Consider the following 27325-nt stretch of genomic DNA (forward strand, 5'->3'; position numbering starts at 1 on the left):
TTCTTCCCCAGGCTGGACAGTGGCGCGATCTCGGCTTGCTGCAACTTCCACCACCCAGGTTCATGCAATTCTCCCTGCCTCAGCCTCTTAAGTAGCTGGGATTACAGGTGCCTGCCACCATGCCTGGCTAATTTTTGTAGTTTTTAGTAGAGACGGGGTTTCGCCACATGGGCTAGGCTGGTCTTGAACTCCAGAACTCAGGTGATCTGCCCACCTCAGCCTCCCAAAGTGCAGGATTACAGCGTAAGCCACTGTGCCTGTCCCCCTTCAAAGATATTTCATCAAGACCTGTAGTGATTATCCCTCTATAAAGCTCCCTACCTGCTTCTAACTCTCATGGTATATATACACTCTGAGATGCATTACAGTCATTTGTGCATGTGTCTGATTTTTCCCAAAGATTCTTTTAATTTTTTACAGACAGGGTCTTGCTCTGTGGCCCAGGCTGGACTGCAGTGGTATGGTTATAGCTCATTATAACCTCTAACTCCTGGGCTCAAGTGATCCTCCAGCCTCAGCCTCCTGAGTAGCTGGCACTACAGGTGTACACCACCAAACCTGGCTAATTTTTAAATTTTTTGTAGAGACAAGGTCTCACTATGTTGCCCAGGCTTGTCTGGAACTCCTAGCGTCAAGCAATCCTCTTGCCTTGGCCTCCCAAAGATCTGAGATTACAGGTGTGAGCCACTGTGCCTAGACTCCCTAAAGGCTCTTGAAAACACAGACCACAATATATAGCCAACCCTCCACATCCGCCAGTTCTGCATGCATGGATTCAACCAAGTATGGATCAGAAATACTTTAAAGACATAAAAATGAAAAATATCACAATTAAAAGTACCAGTAAAAAAATAAAATATAACAACTATTTACAAAACATTTACAGCGTATTAGGTATTATAAGTAATCCAGAGATGATTTAAAGTATACAGGAGGATGTGCATTGGTTAAATTCAAATCCTGTCATTTTATACATAAGGGACTTAAACATCTGTGGATTTTGGTACCTGAGGTAAGTCCTCGGAAACAATACCACATGGATACCAAGGGACAAGACAACTGTATTTACCACTGGTTTCTTTAAAGCCTAAACTCTGAAGTATTAAATAAATACTTTTGGAATGAACAGAGTGAGACTAACCAAATAGGTAAGTCATAGGGAAAGCTTTGGTAGGTTAGAATGAGTAAGGAAAATAGAACATATTCATCTATTAAAAAGACATCCATATATAAGGTTATTCAGTGCAGTACTATTTATAAAAGCAAGAAAGTAGAAATAACCCAAATACCTATTAAGAACGGATGCCTAAACAAAGTGGGACCATTCATAATGAATACAACACAGTTGCCCAAAAAGAAAGAAAAGGGAAGAAAGAAGGAAAGGGAAAGGAAGGGAAGAGGGAAAGGAGGGGAAAGGGGACGAGAAGGAAAGGGAGGGAAGGAAGGAAGAAAAGAAAAGAAAGAAAAAGACTAAAGAAGCTCCTAGTTATCTACTGATATAAAACACTACCCAAGGTAACAAAAAGATCAGGGTATAAAATAGCACATATCGTAGTCCACCATTTATGTGTGGCGGTTTTTTTTTTTTTAAATGGGGGAAAAACATATTTATTGCTATATATGCATAAAATAGCTCTAGAAGGATACATAAGGAACTAGTAACACTGGGGGGCTGGAGAGTAAGGGTGGAATAAACTCTTCATATGTCTTTTTGTATCTTTAAAACCATGTGGATATGTTAAAATATATTGTACATATAAGAAAACTTTTTGAAAACCACTCAAAAGAACTGGACCAAAGACCAGATTTTTTAAAAATCACCAACTTCACCTACCTTTAATGGACTAGGGCTGTATCATACTAACTCCATAAAACTCTAGTTTCATAAATTTCCTAAGCTTTACACTTAAACTACATAAAACTTTGCAAATTATCACTTAATGATCAGCATGGGACTGCAAATCAGTCCTCTAATATATGCTTTGCTTGTATTTAGCAACATGGAAAATAATTTTATTTTTCTATCTGATATAAAGGAAGCATTCTGTATGAAAGGAAGACATACATTTGTAAAAGAAATTTAGTAATTTAAACATATTTTACAGCTGGGTACAGTGGCTCACAAGGCAGGAAGATCCTTTGAGTCCAGGAGTTTCAGACCAGTGTGGGCAAGACGACAAGACCCCATCTCCACAAAAAATTGAGACCCTGTCTCAAAAAAAAATGTTTAATTAAAACATAAATATTTTACCTCCTTTAGAGTCATTCTTTCCATTTCCATTTGATGGTGCCGATTCTTTATTATTGGTGGCCATATTGTCTACATCATTTTCTTCTAAAATCAAAGGATCTGGCTATTGAAAAAGAAAAATTGTAAATTCTCAAACCAAGCCACTGTATAAGGTTTCATAGCAATATATGGTTATACCTTTAGCTTAAGAAGGGGGTAAATGTATCATCCATATCTCCTACCTCGTCATCCTTTGCTGCAGACACAGCTGAGAGTAGTCGACTATTACAGAGTCGGCCGTCTTGCACTGCACTGATATCCAAGCTCATTTTGGGATTGTAAGTATGTGGATAAAGAGATTCAGGAAGATGTTTATACTCTTGGGCACACTGCAATACAATGGTGTGCTTTAAGACAGGACTGACAAAATCTTAATGAATAAATGATGTTAAGTAGGATAACGACAAGCAATAATACATTATACTGTCAGATGGCAAAAAGTTCACAAATTAGTTTGAAAAGTAGTTTACACTGAAAAATGTGCATCATACAAATGACAAATTGTCCTCACTTTTTAAATGTCATATCCATTGAAGTATAAAATCTGAAACCATTCCTGTGCTTCTGCAAAGGTATCAATTACCCTCCAGAGAATACCCAGAAAAAAAAAGAAACACAGATCTAAACTCTATTGATATGTTAAATTTTCCCCAAATAATTATAAACTTTCCATTCATATCACATTTTTAATTAGTAAAAGGAATTGGAGAATTAGAAAGAGTATCCATTAAAGATTTGTTGAGTATTTAAGGACTAAAGATCTTAAGTTTTTGATGCCAAAGAACTGAAATGTGTACAGTTTACCAAGATTATTAAACTGGCTTCTAGTTCCACCGAGAGTGAAATCTCTGAGTTAGTGCTCTGAAATAATGTTTGTATACATTTTCAATTAACAAAGAAGGGAAAAAAGCACTGCTTACATCTAAAAGCCAGTGCTCTGAAACAATGTGTACTCCTCTTTCTTTTACAGATTTATACTCCCGATTAGTGTCATTTGGCCGCCCTTGATAGACGAAATGAGTCACTGTTTCATCAAAACTCCACCTGAAATAACCAATGCAAAAAAACAAATAACCAAGAGAAACATCCACATTACTTGAAGATGATCCTTATTTACTATGAACAGAATATCCTGACCTTCCCAAAACTTTCAGACTAGAGTAAACAAGACCATTAAAATGACAGGCTCAAGCCAAGTGATACATGCCTACAGTCCCAGCTACTCTGGAGGCTGAGGCAGGAGGATCACTTGAGGCCAGGAGTTTGAGGCTGTAGTACGCTATGATCACACCTGTGAACAGACACTGCACTTCAGCCCAGGCAACACAGCAAGACCCCACCTCAAGAAAAAAACAGTTAAAAAAATGAAGATAGGCTCTATCTTTTTAGACAGATTTTATGAATATATCTGTGGTACATAAACGCAGAGAGGTTTAGAAGAATATTCTTTAAAATATTACTTTCTTCTTTATGCTTTTCTGAATTGTTTCAATTTTCTTTTATAAAGAGTATCACTTTTACAGTAACCATAAAGGTATTTCAAATTGGTAGACTGCAAAGCATCCAACTTGCCCTCCAGTTGTTGGCAGTCACTATTCATTGTATGCCCCAAAACAGACTATATATATTTTATACATCATTATCTCATCCACTCCTCACAACAATCCTAACACTGGTATTATTACATTTATCTTATAGATAAAAGAACTAAGGGACATGGTTCAGTCCCCTGTTGAAGGATATTCAATGAGTAAATGACAGAGATAAGTTTGACTTCAGAAGTCATGCTCTTAACTATTATATTATGCTATGATCTCCCAATTCTTCCAATATTCTCTTTCTTTTTTGAGACAGAGTCTTGCTCTGTTGCCCAGGCTGGAACGCAGTGGCACAATCTCGGCTCACTGCAATCTCCATCTCGTGGGTTCAAGCAATTCTCCTGTCTCAGCCTCCTAGGCAGCTGGGATTACAGGCATGTGCAACCACGCCTGGTAATTTTTGTATTTTTAGTAGAGACGGGGTTTCACCATGTTGGGCAGGCTGGTCTCGAACTCCCAACTTCAAGTGATCCACCCGCCTTGGCCTCCCAAAGTGCTGGGATTACAGGCACAAGCCACCGCACTTGGCCCCTATTCAATATTCTCTTGACCTGGGAAAGATCAAGTAAAACCCAAAGGGTAGGTAAAAATTGTATTTCTAAATACAATCACCAAAATAAAGAGAATTTTATCCTTAGGGACACTTAATGTTTTCCATTTTCTAAGTAAGGAATATCTCTGAACTTTTTAAATAGACAAATGAATTAAGAAGCTGAGCGCGGTGGCTCATGCTTGTAATATCAGCAATTTGGGAGGCCAAGGCGGGCAGATCACCTGAGTTTGGGAGTTTGAGACCAGTCTGACTAACATGGAGAAACCCCATCTTTTCTAAAAATACAAAATTAACCAGATGTGGTGGCACACGCCTGTAATACCAGCTACTCGGGAGGCTGAGGCAGGAGAATCGCTTGAACCTGGGAGATAGAGGTTGTGGTGAGTCGAGATTGTGTCACTGAACACCAGCCTGGGCAACAAGAGCAAAACTCCCTCTCAAAAAATAAAAATAAAAAATTAAGAATAAGAAGTAAGAAGTACTATTGCCTCCTAAATTATATTATTAAAATCTCTATTTCCTACTGACCATGTATCCTCAAACATAACAGTAAAAATACACCTTACCTAATTTGTTAGTCCTCTGAATAACTGTCTCCCTTTCTGCTGTAGTGGTAGATTATCAAGACAATTCAGAAAAACAGAGGAGTATCTCTGCCTGAATCAATTTGGTTTACTATTCAACTCCACTATGACAATATGGAAACCATGAGTTTCAGTCTTCAGAGGCCATTCAAGAACAGACTGTCAGTGGTTGTAGATGGTTTACATCAGGGTATGGCAAACTTGTTCTTAAAAGGCCAGATGGTAAATATTTTAGACTTTGCAGGCCAAACAATCTCTTCTGCAACTGCTCAACTTTTGTCTTGTATGTGAAAGCAGCCATAGGCAATTTGTAAGTGGAAAGGCATTGCTGTATTCCAATAAAACTTCACACAAAAACAGATGAACCAGTCCATCCACCCTTGGTCTACATCAGTGGTTTCAGCAAAAGTGTTACTTCAGGGGTTATTCTGGGCATTTGTGAGGGTGATTTTGGTTGTTACAATGTGTGTTTGTATGTTGGAGGGTGCTACTAGCATGCAGTGGGTAAGGTACAGGATGCTGGACATTCTGGGGAACAGTCATACATATAATTATCTCATATCTTGCATGATATTCTAATGTCCCGACAAACTCACATATGTAAAAAAAGTGGTTTATAATTAGATGAGCCTAGAACCTGTTTGACATATAAACACGTTTTTTTTTTTTTTTTTTTTGCAGTTTTAATATATGCTAATATTCCAAAAAGGTGACTACTGTATAAACTCATGGAAGACCACTGCTACTCATGATATCTGAGCCCCCAGATTGGTCTCAGCCTTGGGACTGTTGGATTTGTGGTTACTTTTCATAGGTATACAAACGTATTAATACTCCATCATTTTGTAATGTAGTCAGCCTTAGGCATTACATAACTGAACATGTATCTTTTCTATATTATGCACCTTCTATTTCTCCTACGCATCACAGAGTGCTGTACTGCCTGCCGCTTTTTTAAATTATAAAAGTAGGTAGGTTATATTTATAAATTTCATTTTAATAGAGGGAATGTTACACAAATATTTGTAATAAAATGAAGATGCTGTATCTGATGTGTTGCAAAGATCTGGCCTACATGTTTAACTGTCTGAAGGCAGAAGACAGTATTGGATGATCTCTTTGGGACAGTCTGGTCCTAGATCAAGAAAGGGAACATTTGGAACAACTTCACTTGAAAACTGCTTACTCTATGAATACATAAATATCATAACTTCTGCATATTAAAAGGCTCTTCCCTTTTATCAATTACCAATTACCAATCCATTTCAGGAAAAGATTTAATATAAACTTTAATGCAATGCACTGGTTCAATTCTGTTTAGGAATTTCAGTAATAAATTATATTTTTTATACTGAGAGGACTGGCATTTTAAATCGTATAAAAACATACCTCCTATATGTTCCCTTGAAAGTCTTACGTCTACATCAAAACAGAATATACAAGGAAACATTCGATTTTGAGGGAAAAAAACATACACACATCCCTTGTGGGGCTACTATGAGAATGAAATGAGATAATGCTCAGCAACTGGCAATAGGTAACATAATAGGTAATTAGATAATAATAGATAACATTACATAATAATTCATAATAGGTAATACAAATATACTGTAGAAGAGCTGCACTATTTCAAATGGATGTACCAAACACTAAGATGCTTATATCTATTACAGATTAATTTTACTTCTGTATTTTCCTGCCCTAATTTCTTTATCAAACAGAAAACAAACTGAAATAAGAGTTACCAAAGGGGAAGATGAAACTAATCATATTCCTGAAATGGTTCATCATTTGTTACACAAATTCTTATGCTATCTATGAATGGCTGAACACAAATTATCAACAAAGTAAGCATTACAGATAGTAGGGGAGTACAGTCAACTCAGGACTGGCTGAAATAGGGAAGAGATTCTCAATTCCGGATACTGATGCCATTTGTGCTAGAAATCTGTCTTTAGCTTAGTCTGTCAGGCTGACTGAAGAAAAATCTGATAATCTAAGTCTCCAAAGTCTTAAAAAAAAAAGATAATTAAAACATGCTCAAAAAAGACTATCTTAATAAAGGAGGGCTGCCAGAGTACTTAGTACTACTCCCAGAGAGCTCTAATCTGAAAAATCACTAGTAAAAATAAACTTAATCTCAGATGCAGATGTATTACTATTAACAGACTCTAAACTCCTTGAACACAGGGATTCTTTTAAGCTATACTGATCATTCATGGATCCTAAGTTTTCTAGAATAGTGGCACAAAATAGGTTCTCCAATGTTTGTTGTGCATACCCTAAAAAATATACATTTTATATATGTGTGTGTGTATATATATATATATGAGTGAACCAATATGTGACAGGCTATTTTCAACAGATGTGGTAAATTAAAAATCAGCTGGAGAGATTTTGTAGATAAAGACGCATGAAACAACCAAATAAATGTTTCCTTGTAGATGCTCACAATAGCTTTAGGTTTCCTTATAAATTTCAGTCATATCACCATGAAACAGAAAGATGTGCCAACTACCTGTAATCTGCTCCTAGAGAGGCTGCAATCCCATTTAGTTCACTCTGCTTCTTACTGAGTTTTTTACTAACACATACCACTACTTTGTGAAGTGGCTTTGGGGCTTCTTCCTGTCCATGGAAAATAAAAGAAACAGATCAGTCATTATTGTTTGAAATGTTATCTAAAACTTCCTTTTAATAAGAGAACTAATCCTACCTTCTCTGACTGGGCCTCTTTCAGTTGAGGGCTGGCAGAAAGCGCGACAGCATTTCGAGAGCTATTTGCCAAAGCAAGTTGCAAGTTTTTGACAATAACTTCTGAGAGCGGTGTACTCAGTTTCCTTTTCTGTTGGCTGGGACGTCCTGGAGTTTCCAAGGCTGCAAGTGCATCCTATACATATGAAGGAGAGAGCGAGAAGGAGAAACGAAGAGAGAGAAGCAAGATGGGTTAATAGGACAGGAAAAAGAAAGAGGAGGAGAGAGGGGTAAAGAGAGAGAAGGGGGAGAATCCTCAAAATTAATGGGTTACAGTTTAACATCCTCTAGTTTTCCTCCAAATAACAATGAAAAGAATAAACTAATCGAATCTATATACTGTGAAGAACAAAAATTCCATACTGTCCAGCATATTGGTTCAGAGACTAACAAGCTTACATTTTCAGCAGTGCTTGCCTCTTACCTGAATCTTAGAGTTGAATTTGAAAAAAAAAACAAAAAAACAAAACAAAAAAACAAACTCAGAAGGAAGCAAACAAGCAACGATGGATATAATCAAGAAACGAATTATAAAGAAGGTTAGAAAGTCAAAACGAGCTGAGAATTACAAAAAAAAAAAATCTTCAAAAGTTCAAAATATATTTCTGTTCTAAAGCCACCAACAGTTCCCTCCTGAAAGGAAGCTACTGTTGTCCGGATGGCTTGCTCATTCTCTTTTGCATGTGTACAGTATTTCATGTATGTATCAGAATGTATTTAACCTGTATACAACTGTAAGCTTTAGGTTAACAATCTTTTGCTAGTATAATGATGCAATGAATAACCTTGTACACAAACCATTTTGCACATACAAGAGTAAAAGAAACCTTTTAAGCAAAATGCATCTACCAGCCCAGTGCAGTAGCTCCTGGCAGTAATCTCAGCTACTCCAGAGAAGTTGAAGCAGGAAAATGGCTCAAGGCCAGGAGTTTGAGACCAGTCTGGGAAACACGGTGAGACCCCATTTCTTCAAAAAAAAAAAAAAAAAAAAAAAAAACCTAAAAAAACAAGACCAACATGTATCTACCAATGTTGACATTTTCATGAGCAAAGTATGAGTGTGTGTATTTTCCAAATGTGCTTGATAATGCAGTAATCAGATTTTTTTTGACAATCTGATGACTAAAAAATTTTATCTGTATGCTTTAATTTTCTACTCTTTTATACTGAATGAGGTTAAATATCTTTGTGCGTGTGTGTGTGTATTTTAAGACGGAGTCTTGCTCTATTACCCAGGCTGGAGTGCAATGGCGCGATCTTGGCTCACTGCAACCTCTGCCTCCTGGGTTCAAGCGATTCTCCTGCCTCAGCCTCCTGAGTAGCTGGGACTACAGGCATGCACCACCATGCCTGGCTAATTTTTCATATTTTTAGTAGAGACAGGGTTTCACCATGTTGGTCAGGCTGATCTCGAACTCCTGACCTCGTGATCCACCTGCCTTTGCCTCCCAAAGTGCTGGGATTACAGGCGTGAGCCACCGCACCTGGCTATATGTATATTTATATCTAATTTTTTGTGACAACTACCTGCTCCTATCCTTTGCCCATTTGTCCACTGGGTTGTCTTTTTTTTTTAATTGCTTGTATGAATATACTTTTATATTCATTTGTATGAATTTATATGTGCATGGATCAACTGTGATAACATATCCGTGTATTTACTTTCAATTTATCATTTGTCAAACTGTTGCCATGGAGCCTTTTGTTTTTTAGAGATGGGGTCCTGCTTTGTCACCTAAGCTGGAGTGCAGTGGCATGATCATATGTCACTATAGCTTCTAACTCCTGGGTTCAAGGGATCCTCTCACCTCAGCCTCCCAGGTAGCTGGGACTCCAGATGCACAACCCTGTGCTCAGGTAATTTTAAAATTTTTCATAGAGACAGGGTCTTGCCGTCTTTCCCAGGCTGGTCTCAAACTCCTAGGCTCAAGCAATCCTCTCTCCTTGGCCTCCCAAAGTGCTGGGATGACAGGTGTGAGTCACCGTGCCTGGCTGGAGAATTTTTTTGTTTTGTTTTTTGAGACAGGGTCTTGCTCTCTTGCCCAGAATGGAGTGCAGTGGCTCGATCTTTGATCTTAGCTCACTGCAACCTCTGCCTCTGGGGCTCAAGCAATCCTCCTATGTCAGCTGGGACTACAGGCATGTGCCATCACACCCAGTTAGAGAATTTTTAATGCTATCAAATTCACACAAATCTTCTATTTCTTTTGGAGTGTATGTTATAGTTAGGCCTTCCCCACACTAGGATTATTTTAAAAACAAATTAATGACATGTTTGGGAATTTTTATGGCTTCATTTCTTATGTTTAAATATCTGATCATCTAGGCTGGGTGTGGTGGTTCACGCTTGTAATTCCAACACTTTGGGAGGCCAAGGCAGAATTGCTTGAGCCCATGAGTTCTAGACCAGCCTGAGCAACATGGTGAGTGAGACTCCAACTCTCCAAAAAATACAACTAGCTGGGCACAGTGTCATGTACCTGTAGTCTGAGTTACTCAGGAGGCTGAGGTGGGAGGACTGCTTGAGCCCAGGAGGTCGAAGCTGCAGTGAGCCATGATGATGCCACTGAACTCCAGCCCAAGTGATAAAGTGAGATCCTGTTTCAAGGAAAACCCCAAAAGTTGATCACCTAAAAAGTATTCTGATGTAAAGTGTGAGCTTTAATTACAAACGTATTCTCAGATGGCTACCTAGTTGTCCAATTTGAATGCTACCTTTATTACATAATATATTCCCCTATTTGTGGAGTATAATCTTATACACTAACTTGATTATTCAGATGACAACACACTGCTTTAATTACTGCAACTTTACAAGAGGTTTTAATAAATGGTAGGGTTACTGCCTACCTGCAATTATTCTTTTCAGATTTTTTAAATGCTGTTTCTGCTTGCATTTTTTTCTAGGATCTACATTACCTTTTGATATGGTTTGGATTTGTGTCCCCACCCAAATCTCATGTTGAACTCTAATCCCCAATGATGGAGGAGGAGCCTGGTGGCAGGTGACTGGATTATGGGGGCGGATTTCCCCCTTGCTGTTCTTGTGATAATGAGTGAGTTCTCATGATATCTGGTTTGTTTTGAGATGGAGTCTCACTGTTGCCCAGGCCGGAGTACAGTGGTGCCATCTTGGTTCTATGCAACCTCCACCTCCTGGTTCAAGTGATTCTCCTGCTTCAGTCTCTCGATTAGCTGGGATTACAGGCATGTGCCAACACACCCAGCTCATTTTTATATTTTTAGTAGAGATGCGGTTTTGCCACGTTGGCCAGGCTGGTCTTGAACTCCTGACCTCAGGTGATCCACCCACCTTGGCCTCCCAAAGTGCTGGGATTACAGGTGTGAGCCACTGTGCCTGGCTGATATCTGGTTGTTTAAAAGTGTGTGGCATCGCCCCCCCGCTATCTTTTCCTCCTTCTCCAGTCATGAAAGACGTGTTCACTTCCCTTTCACTTTCGACCATGACTGTAAGTTTCCTGAGGCCTCCCCAGTGGTGCTTCCTGTACAGCCTGTGGAACTGTGAGTCAGTTAAACCTGTTTTCTTTATAAAGTTGGACGTAGTGGCTCACACCTGTAATCCCAGCACTTTGGGAGGCTGAGGTGGGTGGATCACTTGAGGTTGGGAGTTTGAGATCAGCCTGCCCAACACGGTGAAATCCCATCTCTACTAAAAATACAAAAATTAGCCAGGTGTGGTGGTGGGTACCTGTAATTCCAGCTACTCGGGAGGCTGAGGCAAGAGAACTACTTGAACCCAGCAGGCAGAGATTGCAGTGAGCCGAGATCACGCCACTACACTTCAGCCTGGGCAACAGAGCAAGACTCCGTCTCAATATAAAAAAATAAAAATAACAAATTACTCGGTCTGGGGTAGTTCTTTACAGCAATGTGCAAACAGATTAATACGCCTTTATAGATCTTGACGATGCTTAAATCTATTTTGCCAAGAACACAGTCTTTCTATATGCTAAACTTTAATTTTTTTAATTTCTTCAAAGCATTTTAGAGGAGTCCTTATACAAAAATCAGAAGCTCCCATACTACCTCTATCTGCCTTCAGCACACGTGCCACTAGTACTTTCCTCTACTTAAGTAGATCCCAATGCCTCTCAGACTCAAGCCTCCTACAAGTTTTCCTTCTCTCATCTGCATCATCAATTGGCTCTCTACTGGCAGTTACACTGGCACACAGTTATTTCTTCTTCTTTTTTTGAGACAGGGTCTCAGTTTGTCACCCAGGCGGGAATGCAGCGGCATGATCACTGCCCACTGCATCCTCTATCTCCTGAGCTCAAGCAATCCTCCTGCCTCCGCCTCCCAACTAGCTGGGACTACAGACTTGCACCACCACGCCCAGCTAATTTCTGTGTATTTTGTAAAGACAGTGTCTTGCCATGTTGCCCAGATTTGTCTTGAACTCTTGGGACTCAAGTGATCCTCCCATCTTGGGCTCCCAAAGTGCTGGGATTATGGGCAAGCGCCACTGAGCCTGGCTATTTCTTCTACCTTAAAAAGAAAACAACCTTCTTTTGACCCTACTTTGCCCCATAGCTACAACTCCATTTTCTTGGCTCCCCTTTATGGCAAGACTCCTTCAAAAATCGTTGTTTACACTCAATGTCTCCCATTCTTCTCATTTCTTTATGAACTCACACCAGCTTCCATCTCCATCATGCCACCAAAACCCTTATTGTTATGATGACACCATTGACCTCCATAATGCTAAATCCACTGGCCAATTTTCTATTCTCACCTTTCTTGATCTTTGAGCAGTACTGGACATAGTTAACCCTTCCTCCCTCTTTGAAATACTTGGCTTCTAAAATAATCTCTAGGCTTTCCTCCTCTTATACGTCCTTCTCAGTCTCCTTTGCTGGTTCCTTCTCTAAAGGTGAGCACCTCAAGGTGTTCCTTAGAGCTCTTTTCTTCAGCTGGGCATGTTGGTTCACACCTATAATCCCAACACTTTGGGAGGCCAAGGCAGGAGGATTGCTTGAGTCCAGGAATTTAAGGCCAGCCTGGGCAGTGTGGTAAGATCCCCGTATCTACAAAAAATTAAAAATTAGCCAGGTGTAGTGACATGCACCTGAAGTCCTAGTTGCTTTGGAGGCAGAGGTAGAAGTATTGCTTGAGTCCAGAGGTCAAGGTTGTAATGGGCTGTGATCATGCCACTACACTCCAGCCTGGGTGACACAGCGAGACCTTGTCTTAAACAAAACAAAACAAAACAAACCTCTTTCCTTTCTTCGCCTTCTCCTGATCTCTTGGCGTCTGTTCTCACATGGCTTTACATATTACCTACAAACTCAGAACCCCAAATTTTTATCTCCAGCCCAAACCATTCCTCAAACTTCCAGCTTTATTTGCAACCGCCTATTTAACAACTACTTGGATATCTAACAGGCATCTCAAACTTAATGTGTCTAACATGTGAACTCTTGATCTTTAGGCTCCAATCTCAACCTGTTCTGTTCAACTCAGTTGATTGGCAACTCCATTCTTCTCATCTCTCAGACCAAAAATTTGAAAAGAATCAAATTTTAAAATCTACCATGTATTGTAGAAAACTGATTTCAAATGATTGAGAATTCTTAACATCTAGACATCCTCGTAAAACTATTTGAGTTCAAAGATAAAAGGAAAGGCCAGGCGTTGTGGCTCATGCCTGTCATCCCAGCACTCTGAGAGGCCAAGGTGGACAGATCACTTGACATCAGGAGTTCGAGGTCAGTCTGGCCAACATGGCAAAACCCTGTCTCTACTAAAAATACAAAAACTCGCCAGGCATGGTGGCGTGTGCCTGTAATCCCAGCTACTCGGGAGGCTGAGGCAGGAGAATCGCTTGAACCCGGGAGGCAGAGGTTGCAGCGAGCCGAGATCGTGCCACTGCACTCCAGCCTGGGCGACAGAGCGACACTCTGTCTTAACAACAACAAAAAAAGATAAAAGAAAAATCCACATGACCTCCAGGCAAAAAGATGAAATAACTTACAAAGACAAGATAATTTAATTAGACTGGCATCAGATTGTTTTCAAAAACAACACACACAAAGCAAGGCAGTAGTGGAAGAGCATTTTCAGGAAACTCAAGAAAAAAAAACAGCAAACTAAGAATAGTACATCCAAACAATCTGTAGAAGCAAGGCCATAGTAAAAGTTATGAACATGCAGAACTCAAGGAATACTGTACACAAGTATACACATAGATTCCTGAGGAACCTACTAAAAAATGAACTTCATCATATCAAAGCCGACAGGAAAGCTTCAAAAAGAAGAGTACGCATTTCATATATTTGATTACAAATGTAGAGTTAAGACCAAAACGAGGGTGGGGTCTGTGGGTTGAAAAAATATATTTTCCCTCCTGACAAAGTAAAAAAATATGCAGTGAAAAACAGAAGAGAGAAAAGGGGGAAAGAGAATAAAATCTTCTATACAGGCAATTAGTGGGAGCCAAAAACATAATTGAAAACTGACAAATAATAAAGAATATCATTTAAGTAGGAAGAGGTATGCATCATCATGCCCAGCTAACTTTTCCAACTTTTTGTAGATGTGGCATCTCACCATGTTGCCCAGGCTGGTGTCCAACTCCTGCCTCAAGTGATCCACCCCTGATCAGCCTCATAATGTGATGGGATAACAGGCATGAGCCACTATGCCCAGCCATCCTTGTACTTATTTCTTTTTGAGACAGAGTCTTGCTCTGTCACTCAGGCTGGAGTACAGTGGTAGGATAGCTCACTACAGCCTCAAACTCCTGGGCTCAAGCCATCTTGCCGCCTCAGCCTCTTGAGTACCTAGGACTACAGGAGCACTCCACCAAGACCAGCTAATTAAAAAAAAAAAAATTGTTAGAGATGGGGGTCTCGCTATTTTGCCCAGGCTGGTTCAGAACTCCAGGTCTCAAGTGATGCTCCCACCTCAGCCTCCCAAAGTGCTGGGATTACAGATGTGAGCCACCACACCCAGCCCCTTGTACCATTTTTATTTTGTAACTTTTTGTAAGTTAGAAATTATTTTGAAGTAAAAAATGAAATAAAACAGCTTATAATAGCAAGTATCAGCAAAGATGAGGAACACTGGGTACACTCAACACACTACTGGTGGAAGCATAAACTGGTATAATCACTTTGGCAAAAAATTTGTCGTTCTCTACTGAAGCTGAAATAGAACCCAACAATTTCACTTCTAGGTATATACCACATAGTAACACACACACATAGACTCCAAGAGACATGCACAAGAATGCTCACAGTAAAATTATTTTGTAAGGGCAAAAAACCAGTAACCAACTAAATGCCCATCAACAGTACACTGGAAATGTAAATTCTGTATATCCATACAAAGGAAAAAATAAATGAACTATATTTGCATGCAGCAAAACAGACACATCTAAATAAGGGTTAAAGAACAATTTAAAAAAAGCAGACTCAAAAGAATACATACTATGATACCATATATTTAAAAGTCAAAAACAAGCATGACAAAACTATAGTGTTAGAAGTCAGGAGTATACTTTAGGGAGGAAGCAGTGATGGAGCCACAAACAAGGATTTACAGTACTGACCATGGTCTCTATCTGAATGTGTATAGTGGCTTCCCAATGATTAACCCTGATATTTCATTAACAGTATACTTATTGTACTGCTCTGATGTATATTAATTAAAAACTAAGTTTAAATAAGACGTGAATTTTTTGGTGGGGAGGGAAGGTGAGGCCTAATAGATGGTCAATTTTGTGATTATTCCATAGGCCCTTTCATGTTTTGACTAAATAATTCAACATACCATATTATATCAGTTTGAAGAACCACTGATTATAAGATGAAGCATTATTTATGTGCCATCAAAAAAGAAAGAAAAAGGAGAAACAACACTGATCAATATTATGACTCTAAACAATAAAATCTTTAAATGTGCTTTTTGTACTGAGGCTATTCAGAACTATCAGCTTTCCACTGCAAAACTTTTATTGCAAAGTATCTACATAAGAATGGTCTCAATGACTGAAAATATTTCTACTATTTTCTTGCCTACTAATATTATTACATTCGCTCTTCAGAGAGTCTGTGAGTTATGAGACTTCAGAGATCATCTGGATTTTACAGGTGAGAATAATGAAGCCGAAAGGGGTTGACTTGCTTTTAAAAGGCAGTAGGAGACAAAGAAGAGGCTTGATCCTATACCTCACAGTTCCCAAGACTGGTTTTCCTTTATTTCTTAAGGGATATGGACCTGAGTATTAATCACAGTACAAAATGTTACCTCAGAAGAGATTTCATGTGAAAACTTAGAATTTTGAGTTTAATAGTAAAGATTTTTTTTTCATGTGGGTCACTGGAATTCTCACCAAAAATAAAGACATAAATTAGCTTGGGGAAAATTGTCCTGGATATCAATTAATATTTATTTTCTGAATATGAATAATCTGTAAACTTTTTAGTAAGTCTGCTCCAAAACACACCAATAAAAATTATTAAAATATTGCTTCTAAATACCCTATAAACAAAAATATCAACAGACGAATGAGTAAAATAATTCTGCAAAGGTTTGTAAGTAAAGAAATCATAGACAACGGTTTGAACAGCCACTTAAGACGTCAAAAGCTACTAAAGAAATAGTGATGAAAATCAGCTTTGGAAAATAAAAGAAAATCATTTGGAAGATTTTATTAGCCCCTGATTTGCAAACTAATTTTTCAGAAAGGGAGCCATACTATACTGCTCAGGAGATCAAACTAAAACACAGACTTAACTCAATGTCCTTACAGGAAACAATTCAAGTAAGGTGATATACACACATTTTCAGAAGGCAAATCGTGGCTGTACTCTGAGAACCAATATATAAAGTAGCAGTGTGTTCACATTTTATAGTTTATAAAGTGATTTCATCATTTGATCTTTATAATCTATAAATTTTCAGAGCAAATATTATCTTCTTTGTATGAAGAAACAAACTGAAGCTCAGGTATGTTAAATGATCGGCCTAGTTATACAGTTCAAGATTGATCTAGTACTGGAACCCAGATGTCCTAATTTCACACCATATTTATTTATAGCTCTTACCTTAACCCTAAATGTATACTGGGACTCAAAGCATTCAAACGCAATAACAAAAATCTACTTGCCAACGTCTCTGGAAAATTTACTACTACACTTTAGAGGTGATGCCGAATTTGGTGCTTTAACTTTATAAACGGTAAAACTGTTAACTCTGGGACCATTGCCTATAAACCTTACCTTCACATCAAAGGAAGGCTTGAAGAGTTTGTCCTTGGACAGGAATTTTGATGGTGTATCCAGGTGTAGTGAGGGCTCCTTCTGAAGTGGTTGTCCTACTGCTGGGGAGGCTGAAACCTGTCTGGCGTGTTGTGAGACCACAGCACGGAAAGCTTTACTCTGAAAGCGATTCATATCTAAAGGTGTAATGACGGTTTTTCTGTGAGTTTGCAGGCGTGTGCCAGAATGCTCTGCAGTATCTGAATTTAGATTGATTCCATTTGTTATTTCTGTTTCCAAACTTCGTTCTAGAGATTTAAAATGAAAAAAAACAAATATGAGCCACTAATGCCCACTTTTTTCCACTACACAAGAAGTAATGTTTTACGTCTCTTTTATTTCCTTTCTTTCTTGCATAACTCTTGGGCTCAAGTGATCCATCTACCTTGTCATCCCAATCTAACTGTTAGTTTTCATGTCAATTCTCAGTACACTTTAAATGACAAAATTATATACCTACTTTCCAAGAAACAAACCAGATTATGCATTAAATATATGTTGAGTTAGACAAGCACATTAACTGAAAAAATAAAAATAGATTTCCTGTTTCATCTTGCTATGTCTCAATAAGCCTATCTGCCAAAAATTGTATCAGTCAATGTCCTTCTAGTCAATGACAGGCTAAAAAGAAAATCTGAATTACTCAGAGTTAACTACAGTAAAGTTTTGGAAAGCCCTTAATCAAATTTTAATACGACCTAAACATCACTTAGCCTCCGTCATAAAATTACCAGTTTGTCTGGCAAAATAAGTAATGACTCTGAGAGGTGTTCCCAAACTGCTGATATGCCCCTGAAGTTTGCCCAGGAATGCTATTATCTTAAAAGAGAAGGTACTGTATTCTTCCACCTCTGCCTTCCACCTGTTTTCAACATTTAATAAAAAAACTTATTACATAGCTACTCCATGCCAGGCCTAATGTTAGACACAAGAAATACAGAATTCACAAGACATGCATGTTCACTGCCTTTCTGGAACTTATAATTTAGCAGGGAGACACAAAATAAACCACCATTATAACACCAAGGTAAGAGATAAAAGGGATGATACAGAGTGTCATGGTGAAACAAAACATTACACCAAGACAAAGGCCATACTTAGTGAGTCAAGAAAGGCTTCCCAAGACAGTGTGGCGATTCCTCAAGGATCTAGAACTAGAAATACCATTTGACTCAGCCATCCCATTACTGGGTGTATAACCAAAGGATTACAAATCATGCTACTATAAAGACACATGTACACATATGTTTATTGCGGCACTAGTCACAATAGCAAAGACTTGGATCCAACCCAAATGTCCATCAGTGATAGACTGGATTTGGATTAAGAAAATATGGCACATATACACCATGGAATACTATGCAGCCATATAAAAGGATGAATTCATGTCCTTCGTAGGGACATGGATGAAGCTGGAAACCATCATTCTGAGCAAACTATCACAAGGACAGAAAACCAAACACCGCGTGTTCTCACTCATAGGTGGGAATTGAACAATGAGATCATTTGGACACAGGGCAGGGAACATCACACACTGGGGCCTGTTGTGGGGTAGGGGGATGGGGGAGGGATAGCATTAGGAGATATACCTAATGTAAATGATGAATTAATGGGTGTAGCAAACCAACATGGCACATGTATATATGTAACAAACCCGCATGTTGTGCACATGTACCCTAGAACTTAAAGTATAATAATAATTTAAAAAAAAAAAGAAAGAAAAAGAAGAAAAAGAAAGGCTTCCCAGTGAAAGTGGTATCTTAGCTGAGAACTGAAAGATAAGGAAGAGCTGGCAACTGTGAGGTGGTCTACAGGAAACATGCAGAAGCCCAAAGATAAGAGGAGAGAGAGCACATTAATTACATGGTATGTTACTGTGAGCCATAGAAGGAATCAACAATAAATAGGAGCCAAGCTTACATCTTGAGACTTCAAACACTGAGACCCTCACTGCACCCAATGTGAAAAGTGAAAATCAATGACCTTTCCTAAACACAAGCATTGGCACATTTATATCCCAGAAACCATCTAGTTGTAAATATATATAAAATAACAGAATAAAAGTATTAACCTTCTTTAGATGAATTTTCAATCAGAAAATGGCTTTCGTCTGCTCTCTTTCCCGTTCTAGCAGTCTCCAACAGCCAAGCTATAGTAACTGCAGGTAAATTCCACTTCTTTGCAGCTTCATATTTAGAGCCACCAGGTTCTTTCAATATAAGATGAGTACTGGCAAACATGCCTTTCTTTGCATTGGATTTGCGAACAAAGTATTCTTGAACACTGAAATTTATATTTAAAGAAATGGAAATGGTCACGTATACAATTCACCCGCAACACTAAGAACAAAATTTCCAACACAACAGTGTGGTTAGAGATATGTAAGTATAGAAAAAAATACTGATTAAAATTTGGTTTATTCTATCTGAAATTAAGCTAATCCCCTTACAAATGCTTACTCTAGGGTAAAAATGTATTGCTGTAACAAACTTTTTATAAAAACATAATTAGACATATTATGTTTTTAGACAATTAGACAATTATGCAATTAGACATGCAAAGAACAGACAGCAAAATTACCTCCTTTTGAGACAGGGTCTTGTCTTGGTATGTTGTCCAGACTGGAGTGCAGTGGCATAATCACAGCTCACTGCAACCTCCACTTCCCAGGCTCAAGCTATCCTCCCACTTCAGCCTCCCCGGTAGCTAGGACTACAGGTGTAGTCCTAACCACCACATCTGGCTAATTTTTGTATTTTCTGTAAAGATGGGGTTTCACCATGTTGCCTAGCCTGGTCTCAAACTCCTGAGCTCAAGTGATCCTCCTGCTTCAGCCTCCTAAAGTTGGGATTACAGGCGTGAACCACCTCACACAGCCAAAGTTACCTCCTAAATTAGTTATCACCCCCACACTTTGTCCTTTCCTCCCAAAAGAAGGCAAGGAAAAAGTGACAGGAGCAAAGTGTATAAATAACACATTATTATTATTATTTTTTAACCTACTACAACTTTCCAAAGCATTTCTACATATTATCTCATTTGATCCTCTCAATATTTAAGTATAGACATGGGAAAAAATACAGAGAAATTAAGTGCCTCAGGATCATAGGATATTACACACAGAGAATACAGGGCAGAAAAAGAAGTCTATGACTTGAGATTGAACAGAATTCCATGATTTCTTTTATGACTTCTGGGTTTTACGTTCCAGTTTCCAACTTTTCAGATTTTTAAATTTCCCATGTTTCCTAGCACTTTTTTTTCTATGTTATGTGTTTATCCTAGTACTTTTATAACTTCATTTTTTATATTTAACCCACTAATCCATTCAGTACTTATTTAGATATGAGATATTGGTCCAACTTTAATGAATCCTATTTATTGAATAAGCCATGTCTTTCTTAATAATTTGTCACTTTTATCGTAAATTTCTTTGTGTATTTGACTCTCCTGCTACTCTTGCTGTCCATGAATTAAACTTTCTGCTACACGCAACCACACTGTTATTTAGTGAAGTTTCACAAAATATATATTTGTTTTCTGAGACGGGGTCTTGCTCTGTCCTCCAGGGTAGAGTACAGTGGCACCATTGTGACTCACTGCAGCCTTGACCTCCCAAGCTCAAACAATACTCCCATCTCAGCCTCCCAAATAACTGAGACTACAGATTTATGCTACACTGCCTGGCTCATTTTTTAAATTTTTTTTAAAGACAGAGTCTTAGTATATTGCCCAGGCTGATCTTGAACTTTGCCTCCTGCCACAGCCTCTCAAAGTGCTAGGATTACAGGCATGAGCCACCACACCTGGCCACAAAATGTATTTTAATAACTGTTAGGGCTAGTACCAATTATTCTATTTCAGAATTTGCATGACTTTCCTGCTGAATGCAGCTTCAGTTGTATCCAGTGGAGTCTGTTGTCATGTATGTTATTATCTTCCACAATTTCGGTTTTAAAAGAATTTGTTTCATATAATTCAAACAGAAAACAGCAAAAAAAGAAATATACAGCTTAATGAATTGTTATAAGGTGAAACCCTTAAGTCCGCCACTCATGTCAGAAGACAGAATCTCGCTAACCACCCCAGAACCTCTCCAACATGCCATACAACCCCCCTTCCCTCCCTTCTTAATAGTAGCCACTATTTGGGCTTTTTTTTGGAGACAGGGTTTCACTTTGTTGCCCTGGCTGGAGTATAGTTGTGTGATCATAGCTCACTGCAGCCCTGGTCTCCTGGACTCAAGCAATCCTCCTGCCTTAGCCTCCCGAGTAGTTGGGACCATAAGCACATGCCACCATGCCTAGCTCATTTTTTTTAAATTATTTTTTAAATAGAGATGAGGTCTCACTATGTTGTCCAGGCTGGTCTTAAACTCCTGAGCTTAAGCAATCTTTTGGCCTCCCAAAGTGCTGGGATTACAGGTATGAGCCACTGTGCTCAGTCTTTTTGGACACTTACAGTAATCACTTCTTTACTTTTCTATAATCAAATAATGGCATCTTTAAAGACCATATTTAGGCTTTTGCTTTTTCATGTCTTTTAGCTTATAGGTTCCTACCTTCTTTTCCATGCCCTTAATATACATTCATTGAAGACACTGGATCATTTATGCCATAGAGTTGTACCAAAGTCTGGGTCTTGCTGATTATATCATTGTGGTGTAGTTTAACGTGTTATTCTGCTGTTTGCATTTCCTATAAATTGGGAATTGGATCTAGAAGCATCATCAGATTGAGGTTTGATTATTTTGGCAAGACTACTTCAAAGTGGTGGTGTATTCTCCATAAGAAGGCACATCATATCTTGTCCCTTTATTGTGTGATTAATTATTGATGTTCAATGCCTAGATTCTTTCATTCATTAGGGGTTACAACCTTATCATTCCTTGTTTATTTGTTTGTTTGTTGAAACATCTTTAAAAAGGGAAACTGCCGTATCCACTATCATGTTACCCTGATGCAAACTGCACAGGAAATGCAAGTTAAATTACTTGATCCTTTCCTTTTGTCAGCTTTCAAAGTAACGGACTGGTTCCCTAGCATCTTTCAAAGATCATCAATTACCTTAGTTTATTTGGTGTCATTATGAAGTCACGACTTCAACACTATTTCATGTATTTGGATCCACTGCAGTTACTATCTTCTTATAATACCTAAGTCTTCATCTTTGGACAATGGAGGTACTTTTTTTTTTTTTTTTTTTTTTTAAGGCTAGTCAAGTGAAGCAGTGGGAGGGGAGAAGGAACCATATAACATCCATAAATATAATAAAGACACCCAACCAAATTCTAATTTGAATGCCCTCCAAGAAGTCAAAATAAATAAAAAGATACACCAACACAACAGGTGCATTAAAAAGATCACATACCTTGCTCCAAGGAGGTTTGCTAGGAATGTTAAAGACTCTTTTTCTGCTCCAGCACACTGGCTAAATGAAACAACACAATCCTCTAAAGGAGTCATTCCTGTCATTACTGGGACTGGTGTGAAGAGAGGATTCGACTTTGGATCAAACAAAGTCTGATAGTCTATGCAAGTAACCTTTTAAAAACAAGAGAAAGAGTAAAGCCAACCTGAAATAAGCAGCCAGTGGTTAACACTCATTCAGGCACACGAGCAATAATTTAGTTTTGATAAGAAGTTTTACTTTAATACAAACCTGTGTATGCTCTTTCTCAATACATTTCATATCATAATGTTAAAATATACATATACATACACACATATGCATACATCGACTGATTACATTAGGCTATTATAATCAGTAAGATCTATCATTGGAGTTACTGAATGTTGCTTTAAATTTCATTCCTTCCAATGTATTATACTATTTTTCTCATAATTCTTGGAACGTTAAAAAAAAAAATCAACAGTGAAATTACCAGTGATGCTTTGGTTGTAAGAAAACAAGACAAATAGTATGAGATGACCCTATAGTGACCTCCTAAGAAGGAATGTTGCTGCTGTGGCCTCTGGGAAAGGGTAACCTCTACCGTTATCAGGATTAGGCCCAAGAAACTTGCAGATTTAACTTTAGAATTTCCCTTGCTAAAAGCAAAATCAAGAGTGTTCAAATCCAAACACCGATTTACTGTAACTGAACTGCCTAAGAAAAAAACATTAACCTTCTTGGCATTCAGATATTCTTCAATACTTTATTTCAACCACTACAGTGTTGTCTTACCAGCCACGTATTTGTAACAACTTCTCCCACAGTGGCTTCTACTTCACACCCCAGCAGAGGAACCACAGCATAATCGGCAACAGTTCTGCTCAGAAGGGACATGATTTTCCCAGCATTTTCTTTTATGATGTTTGCAATGTTAGATTCATTTTCATTACTAAAACCCAAAACAAGGAAACTCTTTTGGCTAAATAAGCCTTCTTCAGTAATTGTAGAAACATCAGGGCCGCAATGACTGACAGAAGACTGGTTTTCTTCTTGCAAAGAAACGTGAGTCGAATCATTCAAGGGCTCAGCATGAGTAGAATCATTAAAGGGCCTAACTTCAGACTTCTCATTTTCAGACGTCTTAGCCTCAACTGAAAGAGAAAAGTAAATGTTTTCTAACCAACAATTTACCCTATAAAGTTCATTTCTAGCAAGGATCTTAATGTAACATGGAATCTGAGAATTTTGACCATACTTACAAAACTAAAGCTTACGTGTATAATAAAGGGATATGGATTCACCCCGTCTTCGGGGTTACCAAGAGTCCTTATCAGTATTACCATCATCCATTAGGAAGGACAAGAGCAATCATGTTAGTCCTAGGTATTCCTAGTATAATAGACACTTGAATTCCTTTAAAATTATATAGCTCCTACAGGACTGTCTTAGTTCCAAAACTGGTTTAGATGATTCACCATAAAATTAACAAAATATCATTAAGAAAAAAATTAACAAGTCTAAATGGTGTAACTGTCAAGCCCTTAACATGGAACATGTTAATATGGAAATAACTATAAGGAAGTGGCTGGCAAATCCTAAAATATTTATTGTCTACTCCTTTAGAGAAAAAGTTTGCCCTGCTACGTGATTCCAACAAGGCTGGAAGCTATTCAAGAATCACTCTTTCATTTATATAAGCACTGTGACTAAGTGCTTTACATGCATGTAATGCTCACATAATGCTAACTGTGAGGCTGATACTATCAGCACATCCCTTCTCTCCAAAAGGAGTCTCAGGCTTGAAAAGGTTATGTAATTTGCCTAAGGTCACACAGTTAAGCGGCAGAAATGAGATACGAACCAAAGTCTGACTCCAGAGTTCATAACACCATGTTATAATGCCATCTTCGTACTTCTATCCTCATCTCCAATAGACACTAGCATTTTCATTTTTAAGTACATTGTAATATATATTAGGAACTTGTAAATTAAGTACATTGCAATATATATTAGGAACTTATGACTCCTACTAAACATAAGTATTAAAATTGTTCTTATTCACACTAAGGAAGCATAGCTTTGTCTACAGAGTTTACTGATCAGTAAGTCAGGAGAGATGGGTTCTAGTTTTATAGGCTCTTTGACCCTTGGTTTCATAATACAAGGAATAAAGGACAATAGTATACTTATAATTTATAGATATACTCATGAGAATGAAAATGCTTAGATGGAGTTAAAGGTGATGCAATACTATAAAACATTCTGGAAAGTTTGTTTTTTTAACAGTTTTGTTAAAATGTAAACAAGTTTGTTTTATAAGTAAAACCCTTTTTATTTTTTGCAAGTACAATTATTTTGCAGTCACATCTAGGAGAAAAAAATAACTTTGTTCGATGTCTACATGTTGTTGGTAAGATGGGAAGGAAGAAGAAATCCAGTAGAATTTTAGACTACTACTATAAAAACAAAGTAGAAATACTAAGTTCTTAATAAACCATCAGTAAAACTCTGAAGTTAAGAGACTCATAACAAACTAACATGTTTTACAGCAGTTCTTTCCATTTATTTTAGCAGTAAGATCTCTTTTCAAACACATCGCATCCAAAAGCCTAAGAGATACTACGTAACAAACCTATTATTCAAAAAGCTCCCCTAGGGCCAGGCACCGTGGCTCACGCCTATAATCCCAGCACTTTGGAAGGCCGAGGCAGGAGGATCACAAGGTCAGGAGTTCAAGACCAGCCTGGCAAACATGGTGAAACCCCATCTCTACTAAAAATACAAAAATTAGCTGAGCATGGTGGCGTGTGCTTGTAATCCCAGCTACTTGGGAGGCTGAGGCAGGAGAATCGCTTGAATCCAGGAGGTGGAGGTTGCAGTGAGCCACGACCATGCCACTGCACTCCAGCCTGGTGACAGAGCGAGACTCCGTCTCAGAAAAAAAAAAAAAAAAAACTCCCTTAAATCAAAAGCAATTTTAAGAATTAATTATAAAATATTTTACTATAGATTTTCTCAGATGCTTGGTGATCCACTGAGATTTACTATCACTTAATCCTTACAAAGTCAGTAAACCACTAGCAGCCTCAGAAAGGAAGGTTTAAGAAACTAATCACCTGCCCTACACCAAGTACCCTTGGCTGAAGGATAGTATATAAAATTGCTGGCTGGGTGTGGTGGCTCACGCCTGTAATCCCAACACTCTGGGAGGCTAAGACAGGAGGATCACATGAGGCCAGGAGTTTGAGACCAGCCTGGCCAATATGGTGAAACCCTATCTCTACTAAAAATACAAAAATTAGCTGGGCGTGGTGGTGCACACCTGTACTCCCAACTACTAAGGAGGCTGAGGGAAAAGAATTGCTTGAACCCGGGAGGAGGAGGTTGCAGTGAGCCGAGATTGTGACACTACACTCCATCTTCAGTGATGGAATGAGACCCTATCTCCAAAAAAAAAAAAAAAAAAAAAAAAAAATCGCTTTCAGTTAATTTGTGGCTTCTTTATACCAGAGCATCCTGGAAAATTTGGATGATCTCCTGATGTGATACAATACTAAAGCATAAGTAAATGGTTTGAGAAAAGTCAATTTTGTAGTACGGAAATAGTGTAAATAAGAAAGGAATGCTAGCAATTCCCTCTCAAGAAATATGGTGGGCTAGGATCTTTGAAACCCTCTCACTAAAAACACTTCAAAATATAGGATAAAATATTAAAATCCAGACCACTAAAGTGGTTACTAAATCTAGAACATTAAGTAGTTACTAAAGCTAATGGTTAGTCAAAATCTATTAAATATTTGTGCAGTAACCCAGACCCTTGGAATGTAAAGGTATCACACAAGAGATAGGAGCCAATCCTTTGGATTCATAAAAATTAGAGGTAAAGCAGAGTATATCCTCAGAGAACAAATCCAGAACCCATGAAGAGACATATCTTTAGTAAAGAGACCAAAACCAACCAACCAACCAACCAACCAACCAACCAACCAACCAACCAACAACAAATCTGCCCTGCAAAGTAAAAGGTCAAGAACACTGGCTTTGGGTCAAGTGGAAAAAATATCTCTCTTGAGAATTTGTTCATCAGAGGCTGGTCCTCAAAGTAGGTTTGGGTATAAATTCATACTAGCTGGACGGTCTAAGAAACCTCCAGCCAACACACCAACTTAGAGGTGTACTGAATTTGTAAACTCCTAGGCACCTAGACCCAAACATGAACCTTTTCTGGGGTAACAAATCCCTACCCCAAGTTTCTTAGAATTCCTAGAGTCCTAGTAAGTACAAGTTCACAATAAAAATCACAAAACACAAGAAAACCAGGCACCATAAACAATAACCAACAGAACAATTCACAGATGTTTTGATAGGTTTAATGTGTTTTAATAAATAAAGAACAAAAAATACAAATACATAGTGACAGACTTGGCTGGGTGTTGTGGCTCACACCTGTAATCCCAGCACTTTGGGAGGCTGAGGTGGGAGGACTGCTTGAGCCCAGGAGTTCAAGACCAGCCTGGGTAACATAGTAGCACCCCATCTCTATTTTTAAAAGTAAAAAAATAAATGACAGACTATTTAAAAAGCTAAAACTTCTAGGAATTGAAAAATTAATTATTAAAACAGAAAATTTAATGGATGGGTAAAACAGATTAGGCAATAACTGAAGAGACAATTCATGATCTGGAAAATTAAGTGACCCATATACAAAGCAAATGGGAGGTAAGAAAATATAGAGAATGGGGGAGAGGCAATATTCAAAGAGATAATAAACATTTCTCAACCTAACAAAAAGCAAAAAACCTACTAATTCTCAGATTCAGAAAGCACAATGAATCTCAAGCAGGACAAATAAATGGTAAAGCTCTAGG

General features: G+C 38.2%; 1 protein-coding gene and 1 long non-coding RNA gene across 6 annotated transcripts in view; one reads left to right on the forward strand and one right to left on the reverse strand.

Moving 5' to 3' along the window:
• The window catches only part of LOC111539537, a 35749-nt gene extending 27014 nt beyond the window's left edge, over positions 1-8735 (forward strand). Inside the window, exon 3 of one of the 2 annotated variants that reach the window (XR_004228864.1) lies at positions 5707-8735. This is a non-coding gene — a long non-coding RNA (uncharacterized LOC111539537). Of the gene's footprint in view, positions 1-11; positions 63-5706 lie in introns of those variants that run through there. The other variant, XR_002730706.2, reaches the window with a different exon arrangement.
• TOPBP1 (DNA topoisomerase II binding protein 1) overlaps positions 1-27325 on the reverse strand; it is a 63693-nt gene that overhangs the window by 22016 nt on the left and 14352 nt on the right. For all 4 annotated transcript variants that reach the window (XM_023207448.2, XM_023207447.1, XM_023207446.1 and 1 more), the window contains exons 11-19: positions 23250-23608; positions 22434-22606; positions 19135-19346; positions 17025-17311; positions 7742-7915; positions 7544-7653; positions 3211-3334; positions 2473-2619; positions 2252-2354 (exon numbers count right to left, since the gene is read on the reverse strand). In XM_023207448.2, the coding sequence (XP_023063216.1) occupies positions 2252-2354; positions 2473-2619; positions 3211-3334; positions 7544-7653; positions 7742-7915; positions 17025-17311; positions 19135-19346; positions 22434-22606; positions 23250-23608 (1689 nt within the window). The remainder of the gene's footprint in view (positions 1-2251; positions 2355-2472; positions 2620-3210; positions 3335-7543; positions 7654-7741; positions 7916-17024; positions 17312-19134; positions 19347-22433; positions 22607-23249; positions 23609-27325) is intronic.

This window comes from Piliocolobus tephrosceles, chromosome 2, assembly GCF_002776525.5.
Source record: "Piliocolobus tephrosceles isolate RC106 chromosome 2, ASM277652v3, whole genome shotgun sequence".
In the NCBI taxonomy this organism is placed as follows: domain Eukaryota; kingdom Metazoa; phylum Chordata; class Mammalia; order Primates; family Cercopithecidae; genus Piliocolobus; species Piliocolobus tephrosceles.